This window comes from Hippocampus zosterae, chromosome 1 (genome assembly GCF_025434085.1).
Source record: "Hippocampus zosterae strain Florida chromosome 1, ASM2543408v3, whole genome shotgun sequence".
Lineage (NCBI taxonomy): Eukaryota > Metazoa > Chordata > Actinopteri > Syngnathiformes > Syngnathidae > Hippocampus > Hippocampus zosterae.
In genome coordinates this window covers 30,678,676-30,699,352 of record NC_067451.1, presented here as the reverse complement: position 1 = coordinate 30,699,352, position 20,677 = coordinate 30,678,676, and the positions used below count along the sequence as shown (strand labels likewise).

Sequence of the window (20,677 nt, the reverse complement as noted above, 5' to 3'; positions counted from 1 at the left end):
TCAAAACGAATGAAAAACTAAAATAAAAAAGCCAAAATTATTATAACCCTCACTCTTCCACAGCTTCGTTGTAAATGACTATCCATGATCTGCCCCTACTATGAATCAGAAGTGGCCTGCACGTTCTGTGCCCGTTGGACGGCAACACAACATTCACAATACTAATTAAAGTCACTTCACATCATCTAAGATGCATGTGTTTTGGATTGTGGGAAGAAGCCAAAGTACTTGCAGATTCAAACCCAGTATTTCTCAACTTTGAGGCATACATGCTAACAACCGTTGGAGTCACTAACGTTGAAACATTTGTTTTGGCATGGATTTTACTGGTCATGTTTGCCCATGCAGCCACTTGTTGCTCGGCAGAGTTCATAGGGCTCAATCATAAATGGCTTAAAGGCCAATGAAAACATTTGCATTTCTCATCATGCCCATGAATAGACACGTAAATGGAGAGAGAGAAATCATATCATAAGCAGTACTATGGGACAGATTTCCATTCTTCTATTGACTTAGGGAAAGTTTATTTATTCACATTATTGCGGACTCAAATTACTGCACTATGGAATATATAATACAGATGGGGGTAGTGGGGGTAAGGAGGAGAGTATAACACAGACTTCTAATTTATGAGTGTTGACTTGTTTAATTATTGAATATCTCACAAGCATTAGGGAGAATGATTATCATCCATCCATCCGTTTTGTAATCTGCTTATCCTCACGAGGGTTGCAGGGCCTGCTGGAGCTATCCCAGCTGTCTTCGGGCAGTAGGCGGGGTACACCCTGAACTGGTTGCCAGCCAATCACAGGACACACATAGATGAACAACCACCCACGCTCACACTCACATCTCGGAACAATTTTAAGTGTTGCATTAACCTGCCATGCATGTTTTTGGAATGTGGGAAGAAACCGGAGTACCCGGAGAAAACCCACGCAGGCAGGGAGAGAACATGCAAACTCCACACAAGAAGGTCAGAGCCGGAATCGAAGCCGGCACCTCTGCACTGTGAAGCCGACGTGCTATGCCACCATGCCACCCTAGAATGATTATCATTTCACATCAAATGTTTCAAATCTTTTAACCAAACTATCTTTAAAAATATGTACAGTTGAAATAATGACACCAAGATGAAATCAGTGAGATGGCAATGAAACAGTATACCAAGGCACCATTTTCACTTTTGCGCAATCTGTAGCTTCCTCTTTCCTACATGCTGCAATACTCTCTTTGTCTGATTCACATTTCTTTTGGTCACGTTACCTCAGGACACAGGACTGAATATTTGATAGAATCCCATTGAATCAATCAATAAAAGGAGGAATTGGCATCAATTGCTTTCAGTGAAAGTCATTTTTCTTTGGTTGTGCGTGATCCATCTCCCTCTGAGATAATTACATTTACAAAATCAATTATACAAAGAATTTATTCAACAAAGCAACATCGCAGCATTGATCAGTAAGATGCTGCACAGCAAACGCCAGTCACAGTCATGAACATTTTGTTAAATAAATCCCGCCCTGACAGCGTCATTCAAGACGGGATTTTTGTACTGGATTGTGTAATTTGCAAGCGTACCTAATGATGTGCGCAGTGAGTACAAATGATGCTGACAAAGATGTCACCATGTACTCTACTTCCTTCAGTTGTGTCTGAATGACGCAATTTGATTCACAGCTCAGTTTCAACTGAACTGACACAATTATGTCTGTGTGCTAATCTGCTATTGCATGACTGCATGTCGATCTAAGATAAGGGATCGGAAACCGTGAAGCTCAAGTTAATCGTTCCAGAAGAGAAGGTAGAGTTGAAAAAGTGGATAATGAGTTATTACTGTTGGAGCCTTAAAAAAATTGTGTATTAACACTTGCAGAGACATTCTTTCACAAAACAATATACAGGAAAACTGCTTCATGTCACAGGCCTAAAAGAAAATGTTAGATCGCTAGTGACAATTGTGCCTCAATATTTATCCAACAAAAAGTGTATCTTTTTAAGTGGCTTCCGAATTGCTTGTGGTTTCAGTTTATGCCACATTTACAATTGTTGATTTCTGGACAGATGGGAAAGGAAGAATCACAGTTATCACGACCCACACCACAGGATTATCTTTCAGGGTCTTAAAAAAAGCTTCTTTATATTTTCTTTAGGTTTCCTAGCTAATAATGTGTGGCTTGATCGTGAAATATCCATATTTCCAATACCAGACGATTGATTTTCAGATCAAAATAATGATACTTTTTCACATTTTAATTTGACATCTTTCATTAAAAGAAACAAAGTGGAAAGGAATTGAACTGTTCAGGAAATCAATCCCATGTCTGCTTTGTGCATCCCCCCCGCCCCAAAAAAAAACCCGTAACATTACTTCCTTCTTGTAAGACACCATTTGAACGTCATAATTCATTATGCCACTTTGCAGGTGCAACGTGGCGACTGTGAATCACTGGTCCGCAAGCCACTGACAGGTCTGGTTCAAGTTTATATGGTGTCTAATGACTGGTTGTGCGATGAGGTTGCTAAAATGCCTAACATATCTTACGTACATGCGTGGGGCCTGAGACAGACACATGCCGCGGAAAACATTTCAATAATGCTTGGCCGCTACCGAGAAGCATTTAGAGGAATGCTGTGCCCGCCTTGAAAATATGCCACATGCATTCATTTGTGAGTGCGGTGCTCATTTTTAAGGCCGCGAGTAAGGTTTTTCTCGGATCAGACCTTTATTGAGCATGTCAAATATACGGTACTTTGCTGTAATAATTGGTCATTAATAGTTTGGATTCCTGGCAGGTGCCCCACTACCTGGCAAGTAGAGTCCTACAGACAGGATAAATGGAAAAGTCGAAATCAAAGAAATGTTCGGTACTGTAATTATTAAATCCTTGTTTATCTCCCCATTTTCAGAGTTCAGTCCAACATTCGTACAGTCATTTCAGAGCCCTCAAAGGTGAGGACAGTTAGGCCACCCTGATTTGCCTCCTGCCTATTACTTAGTGTCCCTCACACAAAATTGAAAAAAGTTTGAGCAAAGAACTGCCTGTTCAATTAACATTTTTAAAAAGTAGCTAATGATTAATTTCTTTCAGCAAGCAAGTAAAAAGAAATTGCAAAATGTGATTCCGTATTTGTATGTATGCTATCACCAAGTGAAGCTGTTTGTGAGACCTCTGTCTAACCAAAACTAGTCGCTATAATGTACTTGCCATCTGACTTTAGTTAGTTCGTTCATGAAATCATAGGCAAAAAATGTAATTATCATAAGTCTAAAATAAATTGAATATCAATTAGAATCAAAACGCAAAGGCGGTTTCTTTTACCAGCTACCACGGTGTAGCTAACATGTGCTAAATTACAAGCTAATGCGTGTGTGAGAGCTTTTCAACACACCACATTTCCACAGTAGAGGCGTATTTCTAATTACTTCAGTACGGTCAGCTTTCCACTTCAAAGAGTAACAGATGAAACTGTAAACATCCCGCCATATTGGACACATCAGTTGAAGGGAAACAAACTCACAAACAACATTGTAAACCACAGCAAAATGAAGAAGAAAACGGATCACTGCACGGACTGTGAGGTAAAATATTGCCAAGCTCGGGCTCACGGGGTAAAGATTTCATTCCTGTAAGTGGAACCCGGAATGTGGGGGGGAGGGGAGAATTGCGCGCCCGTAGATATATTGTAAACCTTTCAGAGAGCCAACGCTGTCACCAAGATGTTGAATTACACTTGTCACATTAATTCATTCTATGTGCGAATCAGTGCATGTGAAGATATTGCCAAACCAGAGTGCTCTTTTTCTCCAACTGCGAGAGGCCTATAGTAGTAAATAACTTTCTGTACTACTCATGTCGTTGGTAATTTTAGGGACGCTAATATGAGGAAACACCTTTGATCGCTAAAATGCCAGCCTCTTTTTCACAAGGAAGAAATATGATATCTTTGTTTGCAAGATGAGCTTCAAAGTTACCTGAGTGCTGCTTGGTCATACATTGACTCAGGTTACTGCAGCTGCCTGCTTGGCCGCGGACATGACACATGAAGCAAAGCCACGCTGGAGCTGCGTAAAAAGAGCTCCGCGACTGTGAGTCAGGTCAGCTTGTGTAAATCTTGTTTTATCTGTACAAAGGTGGATGAAGATGGCCCCGAGGCTACACTAAGCACACTTCCGCTCCTGTCCCTTTTTTTGCTGCCGCCGCACCTGCACTTGTCACATTCCACTGTTTTCCTGTCACACCCTTCATTTGGACCGTGAAACTATTTCTATTGCACCACTCATTGGCCCCTATAAGAATACCTGTGCAACTCAATAAAAGAGAAACACTTTTAGGTGGCGTAGTTAATTATTTTAGGGTGTTTCTTGGTCACAGAGGATGGGTTTTATTGGTTTCACTGTCACTACCAAACTTGAGTGTCATTACACTTGTGAAAGAGGTGTAGCAACTGTGAGCAAGAAATTTTACTTCCTCGCCTCGAGAGAATGAGGTCTTTTTGAAACCATTTTTCTCAAAAGGAAAGTATAGGAATAGAAATAATCCATTCCCAGGTCAAACTGTCCGCCCCAGAAAAGCGTTATTTGCTGTCCAGGCATCATGTTTTAATAAGCGTACATGTATAAAAACACATCAACCACTGTTTGTATTTACTCATAAAAAACAATAAAACTGTATCAAGTTTAATGACAAATAATAAGATCATGCTGCAGATCATGTGGATGCAGAATCAGTTTTTATCATTTCTAATGGACTTGTTAAGATGAAGTGCATCACTTTTCAAGGCGCGAAATCTATAAAACCCGCCACCTTTTCTGTACGACACATTATATCAGACCAGTGTAAATTATTACCACGTCGGCAGCTTTCGATTACCGTAGTTTTTTCTTCTTCAATTGTTGAGGCAGGTGCTGCACTTCTTTTGGAATAACTGTTGCAAAAAAAAAAAAGAAAAAGCTCCATCATATTGAATTGAGCTCCCACAAAATGTCATGTGTGGCAAAGGTTTGCACTGATTGTTTCAGCAATTTTCGAGTGGGATTTGTCCAAAATCTTTGGTTGACATGCTCATTGTCTACGTGAGAGGTCCGGGAGTACGCTTTTCTTCTCCGTTTCTTTTTTGTTTGATCCGAAAGACAAATTCATTTGGGATCATAACATTGAGTTTGTACCACACACAACTACTAAGTTGATCTAACATGACATTTACACCATTATTAGAGTTGTTCCCACTTCGTGACAATGTAAATGTGAGTGTGAACGGGTGTCGATCTCAAACTACATTGACTGGCGTCCCAGAACAGGATAAGCAGGATAGAAAACGGCATGGTAACACAACTTAATTTACCTACTGTATGTGTTTGATGATAATTAACACAAGTGTGCACAGCCAGTACCTAAAGTCACATTTTTCATTATTTTCAAAATGATCATTCAATGAAAAGGCAAGAGCGCTGTTGATTTCACCAGGTTCGCCTCATTCAAAGTGACACGCCAAAGTTTTACGTACTGTAATCTAAATCTAATCTAAGACAGCAGTATAAACAGGAGATTTTTAGCCTCAAATTATCTCGCCGCTTGTGTGTCAAGGCCACCAGGGTTTCCACGGCAACGCAGGAGCCGTGACCTCACTTGGCCGCCCTCCCAAGACGTTGCTCAAGTTGTCTCCGCTGCCACTTTTGGGCCCTCGTTTTCTTCTCTCTTGTCAGTATTGTTTGGAGAGGGCACAGGAACATGGTGAAGGAAGGAATGTCGCGGTGATACGACGCAGATGGGACACCAGAAATGGAAAAGAGCCTTCCAGTCAAAATGTGAGCTTGACCTTCAGATAGGCATCGTGAGCAGGTGTCATGTGTGAGAAAAGACGGTAAAGATGTTAACAGGACCACAATAGAATGAGCGTGTGGTTTCCGGTGACCTTCCCAGCCGAAATATTTCTCACGAACTCAGTCAGTCTATGACAAAGTCAACTTAGAAGCTTGTTGTCAGCAGCGGGACTGAGGTCATTTGACTTTGTCAGCCACTAACCGGTGTGTCACATGGTCACCTTAACATGACACCCAGGATGTACCGGTACACTCACTATTGGCCACAACATTAGCCCTAAACAATGTAATGTGACACTGTGTGCATTGTTTTGATTAGCTTTAGTTTTTTTGTCCTGTTATGTACAAACAAATAACAACCGTACCTGAGGGAGGAAAAAAGGTTTTTAAAACGCTTAAATAAAGCATAATCTTTAATAAGCTTCATAAGATCCAAAAAATATGACGAAAGTCATATAAAAACTGTGGTCATATTCACTGGCATATTTTTAGCAATGTTTGTTGTTACTTAAAGCAGCAAACACCCACTGTTCTAAAAGTGGCACTGTTGACAGACGCGTGGAAGAGAACACTGCGCTGGCAAAGGAGAGAGTCCAGGAAAAATACAAAGAAACAACAATCTGTGTGTTTACGCAAGACTGGCCTTTCCTTGGTAAGGTCAGCAACATGTCACTGCGTGCGTGTGTGTGTGTGTGTGTGTGCGTGTGTGTGCGTGTGTGTGTGTGTGTGTGTGTGTGTGTGTGTGTGTGTGTGTGTGTGTGTGTGTGTGTGTGTGTGTGTGTGTGTGTGTGCCAACAGTATGTTTCCTTTTGTGTTGCTCATGATTGCGGTCATGGGCTCGAAGGAAGAGCCTATCTAAATGCACGCCTTTCAGGTTCCACCCACTCTCTTACAATCAACACCCACTTGCACAAGCTTGCAAACAATACAAAACAATGTGTTAACTTTAGATGACAGAAAGTACCAGGAAGAAGTGAATTGAAGTAGCTACACCATGTCGTTGCCTGCAACAGAAATAGACACAGTGGTCTTGATGGGAGTTTCTTCTTTCTTTCTTTCCTTCTTTCTTTCTCTCTTTCTTTCTTTCTTTCTTTCTTTCTTTCTTTCTTTCTTTCTTTCTTTCTTTCTTTCTTTCTTTCTCTCTTTCTTTCTTTCTTTTTTTAACCAGACTGAGCCTGACATAGAGATAAGAGGATGGAAAAGCATGAGAAAAGAGGACATAAAGTCGCAGGGCAAGTGTTGGGGAGGTTTGGACATAAGGAAAATAAGAAATGTCAACTGGAATTCTTAGTTGATGATTCGGGTTGTGTTGCATGCAACAAGAGGTCTATTATTCAGCTGTTACTATCCCATTGAATAATCAAGTCATTGGATAGATTTGGAAATGTCTGTGTGGATGCCTTGACATGGTGCTGGCAAAGCTTCTGAGCAAATATTCTTTTGGTGATGAGTAGTGTCACATTTGTGGCAAATATTCCTTTCGAAATTATCATGTGGTTAAAGATTTCCACCGTTATTTCATCTGATACATCATTACACATTTCCAACATGTTTTGGGGGATATTTCAAATGTGTTTTGAAATGTGTCACCAGTCTTGTATTTACTTCTTTGTCAGACAGGAGATTCTGGTCATTAGCACTAAACATCCAGTACTTGGCAGAATTTTCTGTGGCGCCTTCAGTGTTGCCTCCGTGATCAATTTTCTGCTTTTGATCAATTTTGAAGGGGCGTCCAGTTCTCGGTAATGGCTCTGATGTGCCATATTTTCTGCACTTAAGGACAACATTCTGAGTTACCGGTAATTCTAAATCCAGGCCTAGCCCCAGCTCTGAGAGTTTGTGCTCATTTCATGCAACCACATTATCTCAGTTGTTTAGTTTTACTTGCCCTCTCAAAAAGATTTTTATTCAGTTAAATTGTACAAGGTACTGGAGGTTATATTACTGGCGGAAAAAGTTTTCAAATTTAGCTTGGTCTACTGTCATTTCGGGGGGGCCGGGGGGGGGGGTTATATGTATACTGTATATCACAAATTCCTGGGGGGGCGGCCTGGTGGTCGACTGCTTCGCGCATTGGCCTCATAGTGTGTGGAGTTTGCATGTTCTACCCGTGCCTGCGTGGGTTTTTTACCGGGTACTACCACATTCAAAAGACGCGTGGCAGGTTAATGCAACACTCAAAATTGTTCCGAGGTGTGAGTGTGAGCGTGGATGGTTGTTCATCTATGTGTGCCCTGTGATATGTTGGCAACCAGTTCAGGGTGTCCCCCACCTACTGCCTGAAGACAGCTGGCAAGGATTAGCGGGTCCCAAAATGGATGGATGGATGGATGGACAAATTCCTGGATCAGGGGTGTGTAGAATTTTAATATCCATAGTGATCATCATTTATTTGTGTCAAAATCTTTCAAGCCGGAACTGTCCAACTGCATTAAAGTTTGAACCGTCACTTCATACTTGTTAAAATTGGTTCAACCGCACGATCTCACTGAGACAACGCCTTCACTGCCTCGCTCCTTCAATCAATCAATCATATTTGACAACCGTTTTTCTGTCTTGTGAAAGTTGATGGTGCTCACCACTCACCCGTTTATCAAAGGAAAAATACCACCACAGCAAACTAGTCATCCACTGTGTTGGGAGATGTAAGGCCCAGTTGGAAATTATGTATGACATCTCCTTGAGGAAGACTGACTAACATGGACAAGGAAAGTTGTAACCTCATCCGCACTGTCAACTGCAAGGCACACAAAACATTTCTTTCAGTCTCCAAAGAGCAAAACATCTGCCTTCAATTACTCCCACCCACAATGCAATACAGTCCAATAATGACTGTGAAACACAACAGCAATTTTCTTTTATGATGTTGTTTTCCCGAGCTGGCATTACGTTTGGTAACTATAGCAATGGTTGGCACAGGCTGGCACTCCACAGAGTGCCCTTCGATTGAATGGGCGACCATTAGTCAAGTTTACCAGATGCACTGCCACTGGTTTATTGTCCCCTTTTCTTTTATGGTATGGTTGTATAATGAGGTCCTGCACGCACTCACACACACACACACACACACACACACACACACACACACAAACACATAAAGCCATTTCTTTAGATGTAGGCTTCTTTCGCACACATCATTACGGTAGATAGGTGACTTGAGCTAGACGGATTTATCACTGTGACCCTTTTTTTTTTTTTGCTAAGGCCTTGCACTTTGTGTCTCTGCACTCTTTTCACACTGAGACTAGTTAGAGCCACTTAAAACCCAAAGCTTGGTACACATTTTTTTTTTTTTTTTTTTTGATGATGGCGCCCCCTGAGTGGCTGCCTCTCCAGCAGCTCATATCCCTGTTTGAGTTTCTTTTCGTCCTTTTACTTTATTTATTTATTACTTCTTCCCATTTTGTTTTGGGTGGTTTTGTACCCCAAACCCATGGGGGGGGGGGGGGGGGGGCAGCTTCATTTATGCTCATCTCCTTTATTTGCTTTAATCTCTTTATGTATCCTGTGAACGGAGATCCAGATAGCACACGCAACTTTCAACAAACCATGGATTAATCCGGACATAAAGACCCTGCTGAAGGAGAAGAAGAGAGCTTTTCGGTCTTGAAACAGAGAGGAGCTGAAGGCTGTGCAGATTCGGCTGAGAAGAAAGATCAGGGAGGGGAAGAAGTTATACAGGATGAAATTGGAGGACCAGTTACAGGCCAGCAATGTCACTGGTGTCTGGAGGGGCCTGAAAACCATCTCAGGCCATGACAGCTCAAAGACAGTGGTCGAGAAGGACAAGGACTGGGCAGATGGACTGAACCAGTTTTTCAACCGTTTCGACCAGTCGTCTGTCCCTTCCCCCAACCACAAACTGCAACCTCTCTCACTGGGGACTTCTTCTATCTCCCCCTCCTCTTTCGACCAGCTCTCATCAACCCAGTATGTCACCTGGTTCCTGCCTGTCCGTCACAACAGAGCAGGTAAGGAACCAACTGAGGAAGATGAATGTGAGGAAGGCGGCAGGTCCGGACAAGATCAGTTCCCGGCTCCTCAGGACCTGCTCTGACCAGCTGTGTAACATTGTCCAGCACATCTTCAACCTGAGCCTGAAGCTGGGCAGAGCTCCACAGCTGTGGAAAACTTCGTGCCTGGTCCCAGTGCCCAAGACCCCCCACCCTAAGGAGCTGAACAGCTACAGACCGGTGGCGCTGACGTCTCACCTGATGAAGACGCTGGAGAGACTCATCCTCGCCCACCTTCGACCGCTGGTGAGCCCGTCACTGGACCCGCTGCAGTTTGCCTATCAGCCTGGCATCGGCGTGGAAGACGCCATTATCTACCTCCTCCACTCAGTGCTGTCACACTTGGAGAACTGGGAGCACTGTGAGAATCATGTTCTTTGATGTCTCCAGTGCCTTCAACACCATCCAGCCCAATTTGCTGGGAGGCAAACTGCAGAACGCCGGAGTGGACCACCATCTCACAGCATGGATCATAGATTACCTCACAAATCGGCCGCAGTACGTGAGATTGCAGAGCTGTGAGTCGGACCGGCTTCTCTGCAGCACTGGAGCGCCGCAGGGGACTGTCCTGGCTCCATTCCTGTTCATCCTCTACACCTCGGACTTCAGACATGACACTCCAAACTGCCACCTTCAGAAGTTCTCCGATGACTCTGCGATTGTTGGCCTCATTACAGAAGGGGATGATCGGGAGTACAGGGGACTGACAAAGGACTTTGTGGACTGGTGCCAGCAGAATCTCCTCCAGATCAACCCGAGGAAAACTAAGGAGTTGGTTGTGGATTTCTGCAGGAAAAAGTCCTCACCAGCACCGATGAACATCCAGGATATGGACATAGAGAGGGTGACCTCCTACAAGTACCTTGGTGTTCTTCTCAACGACAAACTGGACTGGTCCACAAACACGGACACCCTGATCAGGAAAGGACAGACTCTTCCTACTCAGGAAACTGAGGTCTTTTGGGGTTCAGGGGTCACTCCTTAAGACGTTCTATAACTCGGTGGTGGCCTCGGCCATCTATTATGGCATTGTCTGCTGGTCAGGCAGCATCTCGGCCCGGGACAGAAAGAGACTGGAGCGACTGGTCAGGAAGGCCAGTTCTGTCCTGGGTTGCTCCCTTGACACTCTGGAGGAGGTGGGCAACAGAAGGATGCTAACTAAGCTAAAAGCTATGATGGCCAGTCCCTCCCACCCCCTCCAGCCCGCCCTGACAGCACTTGGTAGCTCCTTCAGCCAGAGACTGTTACACCCGCGCTGCAAGAAGGAGAGATACCGACGCTCGTTCCTACCGACTGCTGTCAGGCTGATGAATAAAAAAGAACAATCATAATAATAATAATAATTAAATGATGTGAAGGTAAATTGTAAATAGTACTGCGATTTATCCATTTGTGTTCATATTGTATTTAATTGAAAGATGTTTGTTGTTGTTTTTTTTTTTTCTCTTCTTCTTTCTACATACATTCTTGCTGCTGGAGGCTGTAAATTTCCCCATTGTGGGACAAATAAAGGATATCTTATCTTATCTTATCTTCTCATAGTTGCATTGGTTAGTTTGAATCTGGAATGATTTCGGAAACATGAGACCAGGGCTCACAAGCTTTTTGGAAGGTGAGAGCCACTTCTTGGGTACTGACTACTTTGACTGGCTTCCAATTTTAAAACCACCACTGAAATAACACGTTTGCTCAAATTACCTTCAGCAATGTTAAATTGTTGTTTTGTGAATAATTAATTGTATTGATTGATGTGATGGGGCAGCCCAGTGGTCCAGCGGTTCGCACAATGACCTCACAGTACAGAGGAACCGGGTCCGATTCCAGCTCCGGCCTCCCTGCGTGGAGTTTGCATGTTCTCCCCGGGCCTACGTGGGTTTTCTCCGGGTACTCCGGTTTCCTCCCACATTCCGAAAACATGCATGGCAGGCAGGCTGATTGAACACTCTAAAATTGTCCCTAGGTGTGGATGTGAGCGTGGATGGTTGCTCGTCTGTGTGTGCCCTGCGATTGGTTGGGAACCGGTTCAGGGTGTCCCCCCTCTACTGCCTGAAGACAGCCGAGATAGGCTGCGCACCCACCGCGACCCTTGTGAGGATATGCGAATCGGAAAATGGATGGATGCATGGATTGATGTGAGGAGTCTGATAATGATAATGATATTTCATAGTATGCAACACTTGTGTTTATATTTTAAAATGATCATTTCTACAACATTCCTGGAAAATCACACTGTCACATCACTGGGTAGCGAACAGGCCCGCCAGGTACCAACGTGGTCCTTTTGGGGGCTACCTGGTGCCCCAAGCTCGTGACCCGTGTATTCCACCTTCTGCATCATACGGGGCTTATAAGGCAAGGCTAGCTCGATTTATTTATCCCGCATATTTTATGCACAAGGTAACATAATGTGCTTCACATGATGAAAAAATCCAACATTTAAAATTATTTGATACATTTATCAGCAAAGTAGAGAAAAACGCACACTAAAATAATTTAAGACATTCAAAGCAAAGTAAAGAAATATAGTAGCTGACTAAAATGACTAAAAGAGCATACAGCACAAGAAGACGATTTTGAAAAAAAACGTTCCATGGCTTTGTGTCAATCTTATCAAACAATTTTAACTGAGAATGTAGTCTCCTGGTTCTTAATGTCAGTGTAACAGACATTTAAATTTAAAAAAAAAATTCAGCAGAAGTTCGGACTGAACTTTTCACACACACGCGCACGCACGCACGCACGCACACATGCACACGCACGCATAGGAGTGGCAAGAATTTGAACCCTGGATCCCTGCCAGCGGCCACTCTCTCTTCACCATACATTGTTCAGAGCCCAGCAGGGTTTGAAGTAAGTCTACTATACAGTATATCAAGCCTCTCAAACAAAAAGCTGTGATGTGGTAATGTCGTTTCCTGCTGGTCTGTGGATCCATTTGAAATAAGGGCTTTGTTGGTGGATGACGAGGAGGCGGAGGTAGGGAGCGCCTATTCGCCACAGACCCAGGTCAGAGAAATGGCCAGCAATGGAGGCCGTTAATAAGCAACAGGAGGATGTTGTGGTCGGTCACACTGTGCAGGCTCGGTTTAACAGCTCATTTGCATTCCTTCTCGGGCTCCTGTGGGACCCGGTTTCTTTTCCTTGCAACTCTCAGTCCTGGAAGTCAGGCTACATGGATATGTCAGGTTAGGTAGACGCAATGCAGAGATACACGACCAACAAGTTAGGGATATTCAGCTTTTCAGGATGAGCTAACAGTTGAACTGAATTTGAGTTTCAGTCTTTGCATACACCTTTCCATCTCTAACATGGGGCTGAACAGCGAAATTCACAACAGGTGTTGGATCACTGAATGGACCAAAATATGTTCTGATTCCATGAGAATGTGTGTTTAAACAGTCCTCTTGATCACTCTGTTGACATTTTGATATGATGAGACAAAAATGACATTGAAAAAATAATCACCATTACCTCACCATCAACAGGTTGGAAGGTGTCCACTGAATCTCATCAGCAGACAAAGAAGCTGCCAGAGTCACTGAAAGGCATACAGGAGAAATGGATGTCCTTTCATGGATGCCCCATTTGTGAATTTTGCCATTCAGCTCCCTGTTAGAGAACAAACTGTGCCAAAACACACTCAACAGATGGACATGTTCATTTAAAAGTTCAAAGTAGGGCATCATCAGTTCACTTGTAAACGTTGTAGTGCATTTTCGGTTAATCCTAACGTTTCACCCAGAAACCGACTATGCCAAACTTTTTGGGAGTTGTGTCGAAAGGGGAGCGATTGAGTCGCCTTGCAATTTACAATGGCCAATAAACATGTCAGTTGGGAGCCTGTAGTTAGCAGGAGGGAACTCCCAGAGTCCAAAACGCACCTGCAGCTTCAAACAATTACATGACTCTCTTGAAACCACAGCAGCCTGATGGGGAAGCTCCTCAGCTGTGAGTGTGTTGGAGATTCACAAACAAAGACCAAAAGAAGAAACTGAAAACAGGTGGGAAGGAGTAATGGCACACCAGAAGGAGTATTCACTGCAGAGTATTTTCAACTATTCTCAACAAACAGTTTCACAGATTGATTTTCACTTTAACCCCTTATACACGCTGCCGTCAGTCAATGTTGGGCCGTCAGTCAATATTGCTTTTGTCTGTGTGTGTGTGTGTGTGTGTGTGTGTGTGTGTGTGTGTGTGTGTGTGTGTGTGTGTGTGTGTGTGTGTGTGTGTGCGTGTGTGTGTGTGTGTGTGTGTGTGTTTGAATGGTCACCTGTGTGTGCCCTGCGATAGACTGACAACCAGTTCAGGGTGTACCCTGCCTACTGCCAAAAGACAGCTCAGATAAGCTTCAGCCTAAGAATGAACAGGAAAAACATATGTGTGAATGAGAACTACTATTTAACTACTATTTTCTCATCACATACACGACACACATCAACGATAAGAATTGTTTTGCGACACTGTGTCGTAATAGTCACAATAAAACATGCAGCCGCACTAGGCTGCAATCGAGTAAAAATATTTGCCCAAAATAAGACCAGTAGCATTGCATTGTACATTCTGTGCTGAAAAGATAGTAATGGCGTCATCAAATAACGAACTTCGAATTGACTTTTGTCACATTATAATCGGCTGCAAAAGGGGTATCACTTGCCCAAAGTCAGCTGAGATTAGCTCGAGCTCACCTATGACCCTCCTGACAACAAAAGGTACCATAAATTAATGTATGTATTCTTATGTAACACTGACTAATACATCACCAATACAAAGGATAGTAGCAACCCAGGGACATCATGTAAATACGCTATCAAGGAGCTCCGACTGCTCGGAGAAAATTAATAGCTCAAGCATCACCCATAATAAGAGTATATTTTGGCGCACATGCTTCTTTCAGCATTGACATGACTCATGAATTAGTTGAGACACTGTCTGGTTTCCACCACAAGCTTCTTCCATTTCTTCCACTGAGGTTCCAAAACCATGCATTCAGTGGCCAAAAAGCAGGTGGTTTTCAGAAATGCTCCACTAGTGGTGGAGCAGATCATCTGGCTCCCCACTCAAGGCCTTCCACACTGCTTGGAACCAAAGCAGGTGCCAGTTTTTATTGGCAATTCCTCCACTTTGGGGGGAGTTGATCTGCCGTGTGACTTCCGGACTTTTTTCCTTCCTTTTAACCACCAGCATCTTGAGCTTTGATGTTTTCACTGCCTTGCTACTGTTACGCAAGAAATTGTACACAAATTGTACCGCTGTTGTGTTGTGTGAGGAACCACTAAAAATTCAAGTTGCCCATTACAAAGGTTGGCTGCTGTTCAGCGTTTTTTTTCTTTCATTTTTTCATTATTAATTTGGATTCAATTATTATTGTCGTTAGCTATATTGTACAGAGCAGCATAGACCCAAATGTGTGGACTGCTTTCCCATCTCACATTACATTCCAGACAACCACGTTGTCCCGTTTTTGTTGTCCCGTTAGGGAAAAAACACACACAAATATGCCAAAGAAAATGCAGACCACACTGGTGGAGTTAATAGTTTACAGTAAATACTCTGTGAGCTAAAATCTCGCAAGATATTTTGAGGCTTTGCAAGGCATATGTGGTGGTGATTTAAACTCAATTTTTATGTGACTTTGAAGACAATTAATTCTGAATTGTACAACCTCAGGGATGTTCAACCCTATAGCTAATTTAAAAATACAGTGTGTATCCCTCCCCCCAGCCCCCCCCCCCCAAAAAACAAGAAAATGTGTCAAATTAAAAAAACTTAATGCATTGTTTTGGGGCCAAGAACTGTGCCTCATGGTACGCCACATGTTGTGTGAAGGCAATGTGGTTACTGTGTAGTTGCTGTCAAATGTCTTTTGTCAACATGTTTAAAGTCCCAAACATTCAACAGTTATCAAAAGTAGATGGGTGTGTATTTTTCCACTGGTGATTGTTCATGGGTTTGTGAACAACGTCCTTCACCCACCCCCATCCTCCACACCCTAACCATGGTTTGTCTCATGTTCTAATCGTAACATTTCTAGGGGTAAGAAAATGCGTCACAAGAAAAAACAAATGACGTTGCTCTATTCTTTATTAGGCACTGGAATGTAAACAGAAAGGTTTGCGGTATAGACTTGCTACAGATGAGCAAATAAAGCAGCACAAAAAAACAAAACAAAAAAGGATTTAAAACTGGCATTTGTTATTAATCACCTGCAAATAAAAAACAGACCAGCAAACATCAGAGAGCACTTTATAAACATGACTCGAGTGATCTGCCTTCTTGCAGTAAAAGATGTGTGGCTGTTATCACACATCTAAACAAAGCAAGGCAGCAAATGTTGAACATGCATGCAGATGCTCGCAACAAGCATGCTAAATGTAAAAGGTCAATGGTCTATTCTGTTGACATGCCATCTGTGTTGAAGTCATGAGATGAGAACAAATCAGTAACACCTCCCATCATTGTGTTCGCCACTGATGTCGTTGAACGATTGTGCGCACGCTACATCACTGAATACGAGCACGAGCTGGTGAAAGAAATATTTAGGGCCATGGCTCCCTGCCACTCGCTGGGCCGGTCCACACAGGTATATAGTATCTATAATATTATTTTTTGTCGCAAAGTACTGTATATCTGTCCCAAAATGTGTGTTATTACCCAGTCATGAATGGCGAGAAATGAATAGAAAATGGATGGAATTGGGCAACTTCATACTTGGTGTACCTTATTTGTCAATTTACTCAGCAACTGCCGGACTCTATGACAGCACGGTTTATAGGTTGCGCGTAAAAGAGTGACTCCTATTGATCCAGCTCACAAGGACAAGATCAGAGGACATATAAAAACAACTGCACCCACGTGGATGTGCAACATTCATCTGGGGGGCCCCATTGTGCCCGGACAATGCCTCCATGCTATGTCGCATTCCCGAAATCCACGCATGACGAAGGAGAGATATTTTTCACACCGAGGCACAAAGCCACATAGCGTCGGTCTCGGTGACTCATGCGTCGGGAGGAAAAGAGGCTGAGTAATCAATAAGCATCACCATCCTGCCGTCTCGACATTTGCTGCTCAGTGGGACTCCACAATGCCGGAACCAAGAATCTGATATCACTCCTCAAGATGAGATAATATTTTGATGAAACCAACTGCGAGTGCTGACTACTATGCTAATTGTAGCTATTAATCGTTTCCATCTCTCAGCTGGTAATGGGGTAGTGGGCTTTTCACTTGGCTGAGTCTACTCAAGTGTCCCTCTGGGGCTTGACTTGACTGCCTTGTGTTAAGCTGCCGACTGCATGGTGTGTTGATGAAGACACAGCGTGCTGCATTGGGGAAATTACTCTGACTAATGGGAACAAAGAAGCTATCAAAATATTTCAATTAAATGTTGTTAGTGCCCAGCTGTCATCAAAAGCACACTTTTGCTTCACATGTAATGTAATGTCAGAGTGTGCCAAAGTTGTCCTCCAAGTGTGTAGAAATGCCGTGAAGTATGGAGAAAAAAGGTTACTCATAAGCAGACATTTTACTGGTGCGCCCTTGTCATTCTACATGTGTGCTGTATTACTCCAGTCCTGAAAATCTGGACTCACCCGACTCACCCATTTTTAACATGCTTATATTTATATTATATTTATACTGTGTGTGTGTGTGTGTGTGTGTGTGTGTGTGTGTGTGTGTGTGTGTGTGTGTGTGTGTGTGTGTGTGTGTGTGTGTGTGTATATATATATGTGAGCGGCTGGATAGCTCAGTTGGTAAGGCATCGGTTTGGCATACGGGAGACGGTGGTTCGAATCCCGCTTGGGGCAAAAATGAAAATGAGCACATAACACCATCCAGTGTGGGTCCTTGGGCAAGATCCTTGACGCTAATTCCTACCTCATAAAATGATGAGAGACAATAAAACGAATGACATGCCGGCACAGACGGCTCTGCGTCAGGTGCTGGGGGACCAGAGCACCTTGATGAAAAATGGGCTACTGGAACAAAGCGGAGATGGGCGAGCTGCGATAACATGGCTCTGTTGGAATGCTACTACTCAAGCAACCCTAGTCAGAGGGGTTACATGCAGAGAATGTGGGCTAAATGGTTACTTTCAAACCCACAGTTGACCACGGTTGACCACGAAACAACTAGTAACTCAGTGTTCCAACATCCACAAACGGCAACTGCTGTCACAACTTGAGATTGATGAGGTACAACGCAGGTTCCATGGTGAAGGGCCCCAGGCTGGCAGATCAGAGGAGGAGGTCATACAAGAGATTTGGAGGCAAGCCCCAATGAATGCAGATGATGAGATTGGGTGGCCAGCCCCAATGAATGAAATGCTGAGCGAGGCAACAACTGACTTGAAAGCTAAGATCATGGCGAGAATGAAAGCTGGGCAACCTAGAAACCGATTACAACGCCTATGTGAAGTACCATCTGAAAGTCTCATAGAAAGTGTGAATGCAGCACTGAGGGCGATCCCTACCGTAACGATCACAGAAACCAATGAGCTGATATACGCTTCAGCATCAGTGCTCCTGGAGACTCTGGGCTATAAGAGCAACCATGGAAGCCATGAGATACGTTACCCACCATGGAAAAGACGGTTGGAGGCTAAGATCAAGGCGGCCCGGAAAGATGTGAGTCAATTGACGGAGGCCCAGAGAGGTGTGATGAAAAGGCGGATACCCGAGAGGTACATCCAGATGACCATACCTGAAGCACTCGAAACTGCCAAACAAAGGCTCCAAGTCTTGTCCAGTCGCCTAAAGCAGTACACGAAAGAGAATGAGGCCAGACGAATAAACAGGCTGTTCGCAACACAACCTGCGAAAGTGTACGCTCAGTGGCAGGGTTCTAACAACCGAGCTGACCCACCAAGACTGGAAACTGAAAGGTACTGGAAAGGCATATGGGAGAAGGAGGTTGCACATAACAGCAGTGCACAATGGCTGGTGACCCTGAGAGAGGAGCACAGCAACCTCCCTGAACAGAACCCAGTTACCATAACAGTGGCAGACATACAGAGTCTGATAAGAGTTTCAGATATGAAGAACTGGACAGCACGAGGCCCGGACATGGTCCACACCTACTGGCTAAAGAAACTCACAGCACTCCATGAGCGCCTAGCAGTACAAATGAACCAGCTGCTGAGGGATGGGACTCACCCAGAATGGCTAACCGAAGGGCGAACGATCCTGATCATGAAGGATCCCTCGAAGGGTGCAGCCCCATCCAACTATCGGCCAATAACCTGTCTCTCCACAACATGGAAGCTCATGTCAGGCATCATTGCGGCTAAGATAAGTGGACACATGGATCAATACATGAACGAAGCACAGAAGGGCATTGGTAGAGATACCAGAGGAGCCAAACATCAGCTCCTGGTTGACAGAACAGTCGCACAAGACTGCCCGACGTACCAACCTGTGCACGGCTTGGATTGATTACAAGAAAGCCTATGACTCGATGCCACATACATGGATCACTGAATGCTTGGAGTTGTATAAGGTGAACAGGACCCTAAGAGCCTTCGTTGCGAACTCGATGAGGATGTTCACACTCGAAATCACACTCGAAGCCAATGACAAGCTACTTACCCAAGTGTCCATCAAATGTGGCATATACCAAGGTGATGCACTCTCCCCACTGCTGTTCTGCATAGGACTGAACCCCCTAAGCCAAGTAATCACCAAGACAGGCTATGGATACCGCCTCAGAAATGGAGCTACAATCAGTCACCTCCTCTACATGGATGACATAAAACTGTATGCTAAGAGCGAAAGGGACATAGATTCCCTGATCCACACAACCAGGATCTACAGCAGCGACATCGGGATGTCATTCGGGCTTGAGAAATGTAGTCGGATGGTGACTAAGAGAGGAAAGGTAGTCCGCACTGAAGGGGTCTCACTCCCTGAAGGAACAATAGCAGACGTTGAGGACAGCTACAAGTACCTCGGTATACCACAAGCCAATGGCAACCTCGAACTGGCAACAAGGAAAGCGGCTACGGCCAAATACCTCCAGCGAGTGAGGCAAGTCCTAAGAAGCCAGCTCAATGGCAACAATAAGACCCGGGCAATAAACAGCTACGCCCTGCCAGTGATCAGATACCCTGCAGGAATAATAAGGTGGCCAAAGGAAGAGATTCAGACCACGGACGTTAGGACCCGAAAGCTCCTAACCATGCATGGAGGGTTCCATCCCAAATCCAGCACCCTGAGACTGTACGCAAGCCGAAAGGAAGGAGGCCGGGGACTAGTGAGTGTGAAAGCCACTGTCCAGGATGAAACATCCAAGCTCCATGAATACATCAAGGAGAAGGCTCCAACGGATGACGTACTCAGAGAATGTCTCAGACAATGGGGAACAGAAGATGAGGCGCTGGAAGAGGGACCATTATGGGAGGACAAGGCCCTACACGGGATGTACCACCGGACCATAACTGAAGTGGCCGATCTCAAGAAGTCCTATCAGTGGCTAGAGAGGGCTGGCCTGAAGGACAGCACATAGGCACTCATCCTGGCTGCTCAGGAGCAGGCCTTGAGCACCAGAGCCATCGAGGCCCAGATATACCACACCAGACAAGACCCAAGGTGTAGGTTGTGCAAAGAGGCACCTGAGACGATCCAACACATAACTGCAGGGTGTAAGATGCTGGCAGGGAAAGCTTACATGGAACGCCATAACCACGTGGCTGGCATAGTCTACCGAAACATCTGTGCGGAGTATGGACTGGAAACCCCAAGGTCAAAATGGGAAACACGTCCGAAGGTGGTGGAGAATGACAAAGCGACGATCCTGTGGGACTTCCAGATCCAGACTGACAAGATGGTAATGGCGAACCAAC

The 20,677-nt window shown here is 44.2% G+C and overlaps 1 protein-coding gene across 2 annotated transcripts in view; it reads left to right on the top strand.

Moving 5' to 3' along the window:
- The window catches only part of LOC127607743 (uncharacterized), a 207,336-nt gene extending 186,913 nt beyond the window's left edge, over positions 1-20,423 (top strand). For both annotated transcript variants that reach the window (XM_052076386.1, XM_052076378.1), the window contains exon 3: positions 19,605-20,423. In XM_052076386.1, coding sequence (XP_051932346.1) covers positions 19,663-20,340 — 678 coding nt within the window. In that variant the 5' untranslated portion in view covers positions 19,605-19,662 and the 3' untranslated portion in view covers positions 20,341-20,423. The remainder of the gene's footprint in view (positions 1-19,604) is intronic.
- The last annotated feature ends 254 nt before the right edge of the window (positions 20,424-20,677 follow it).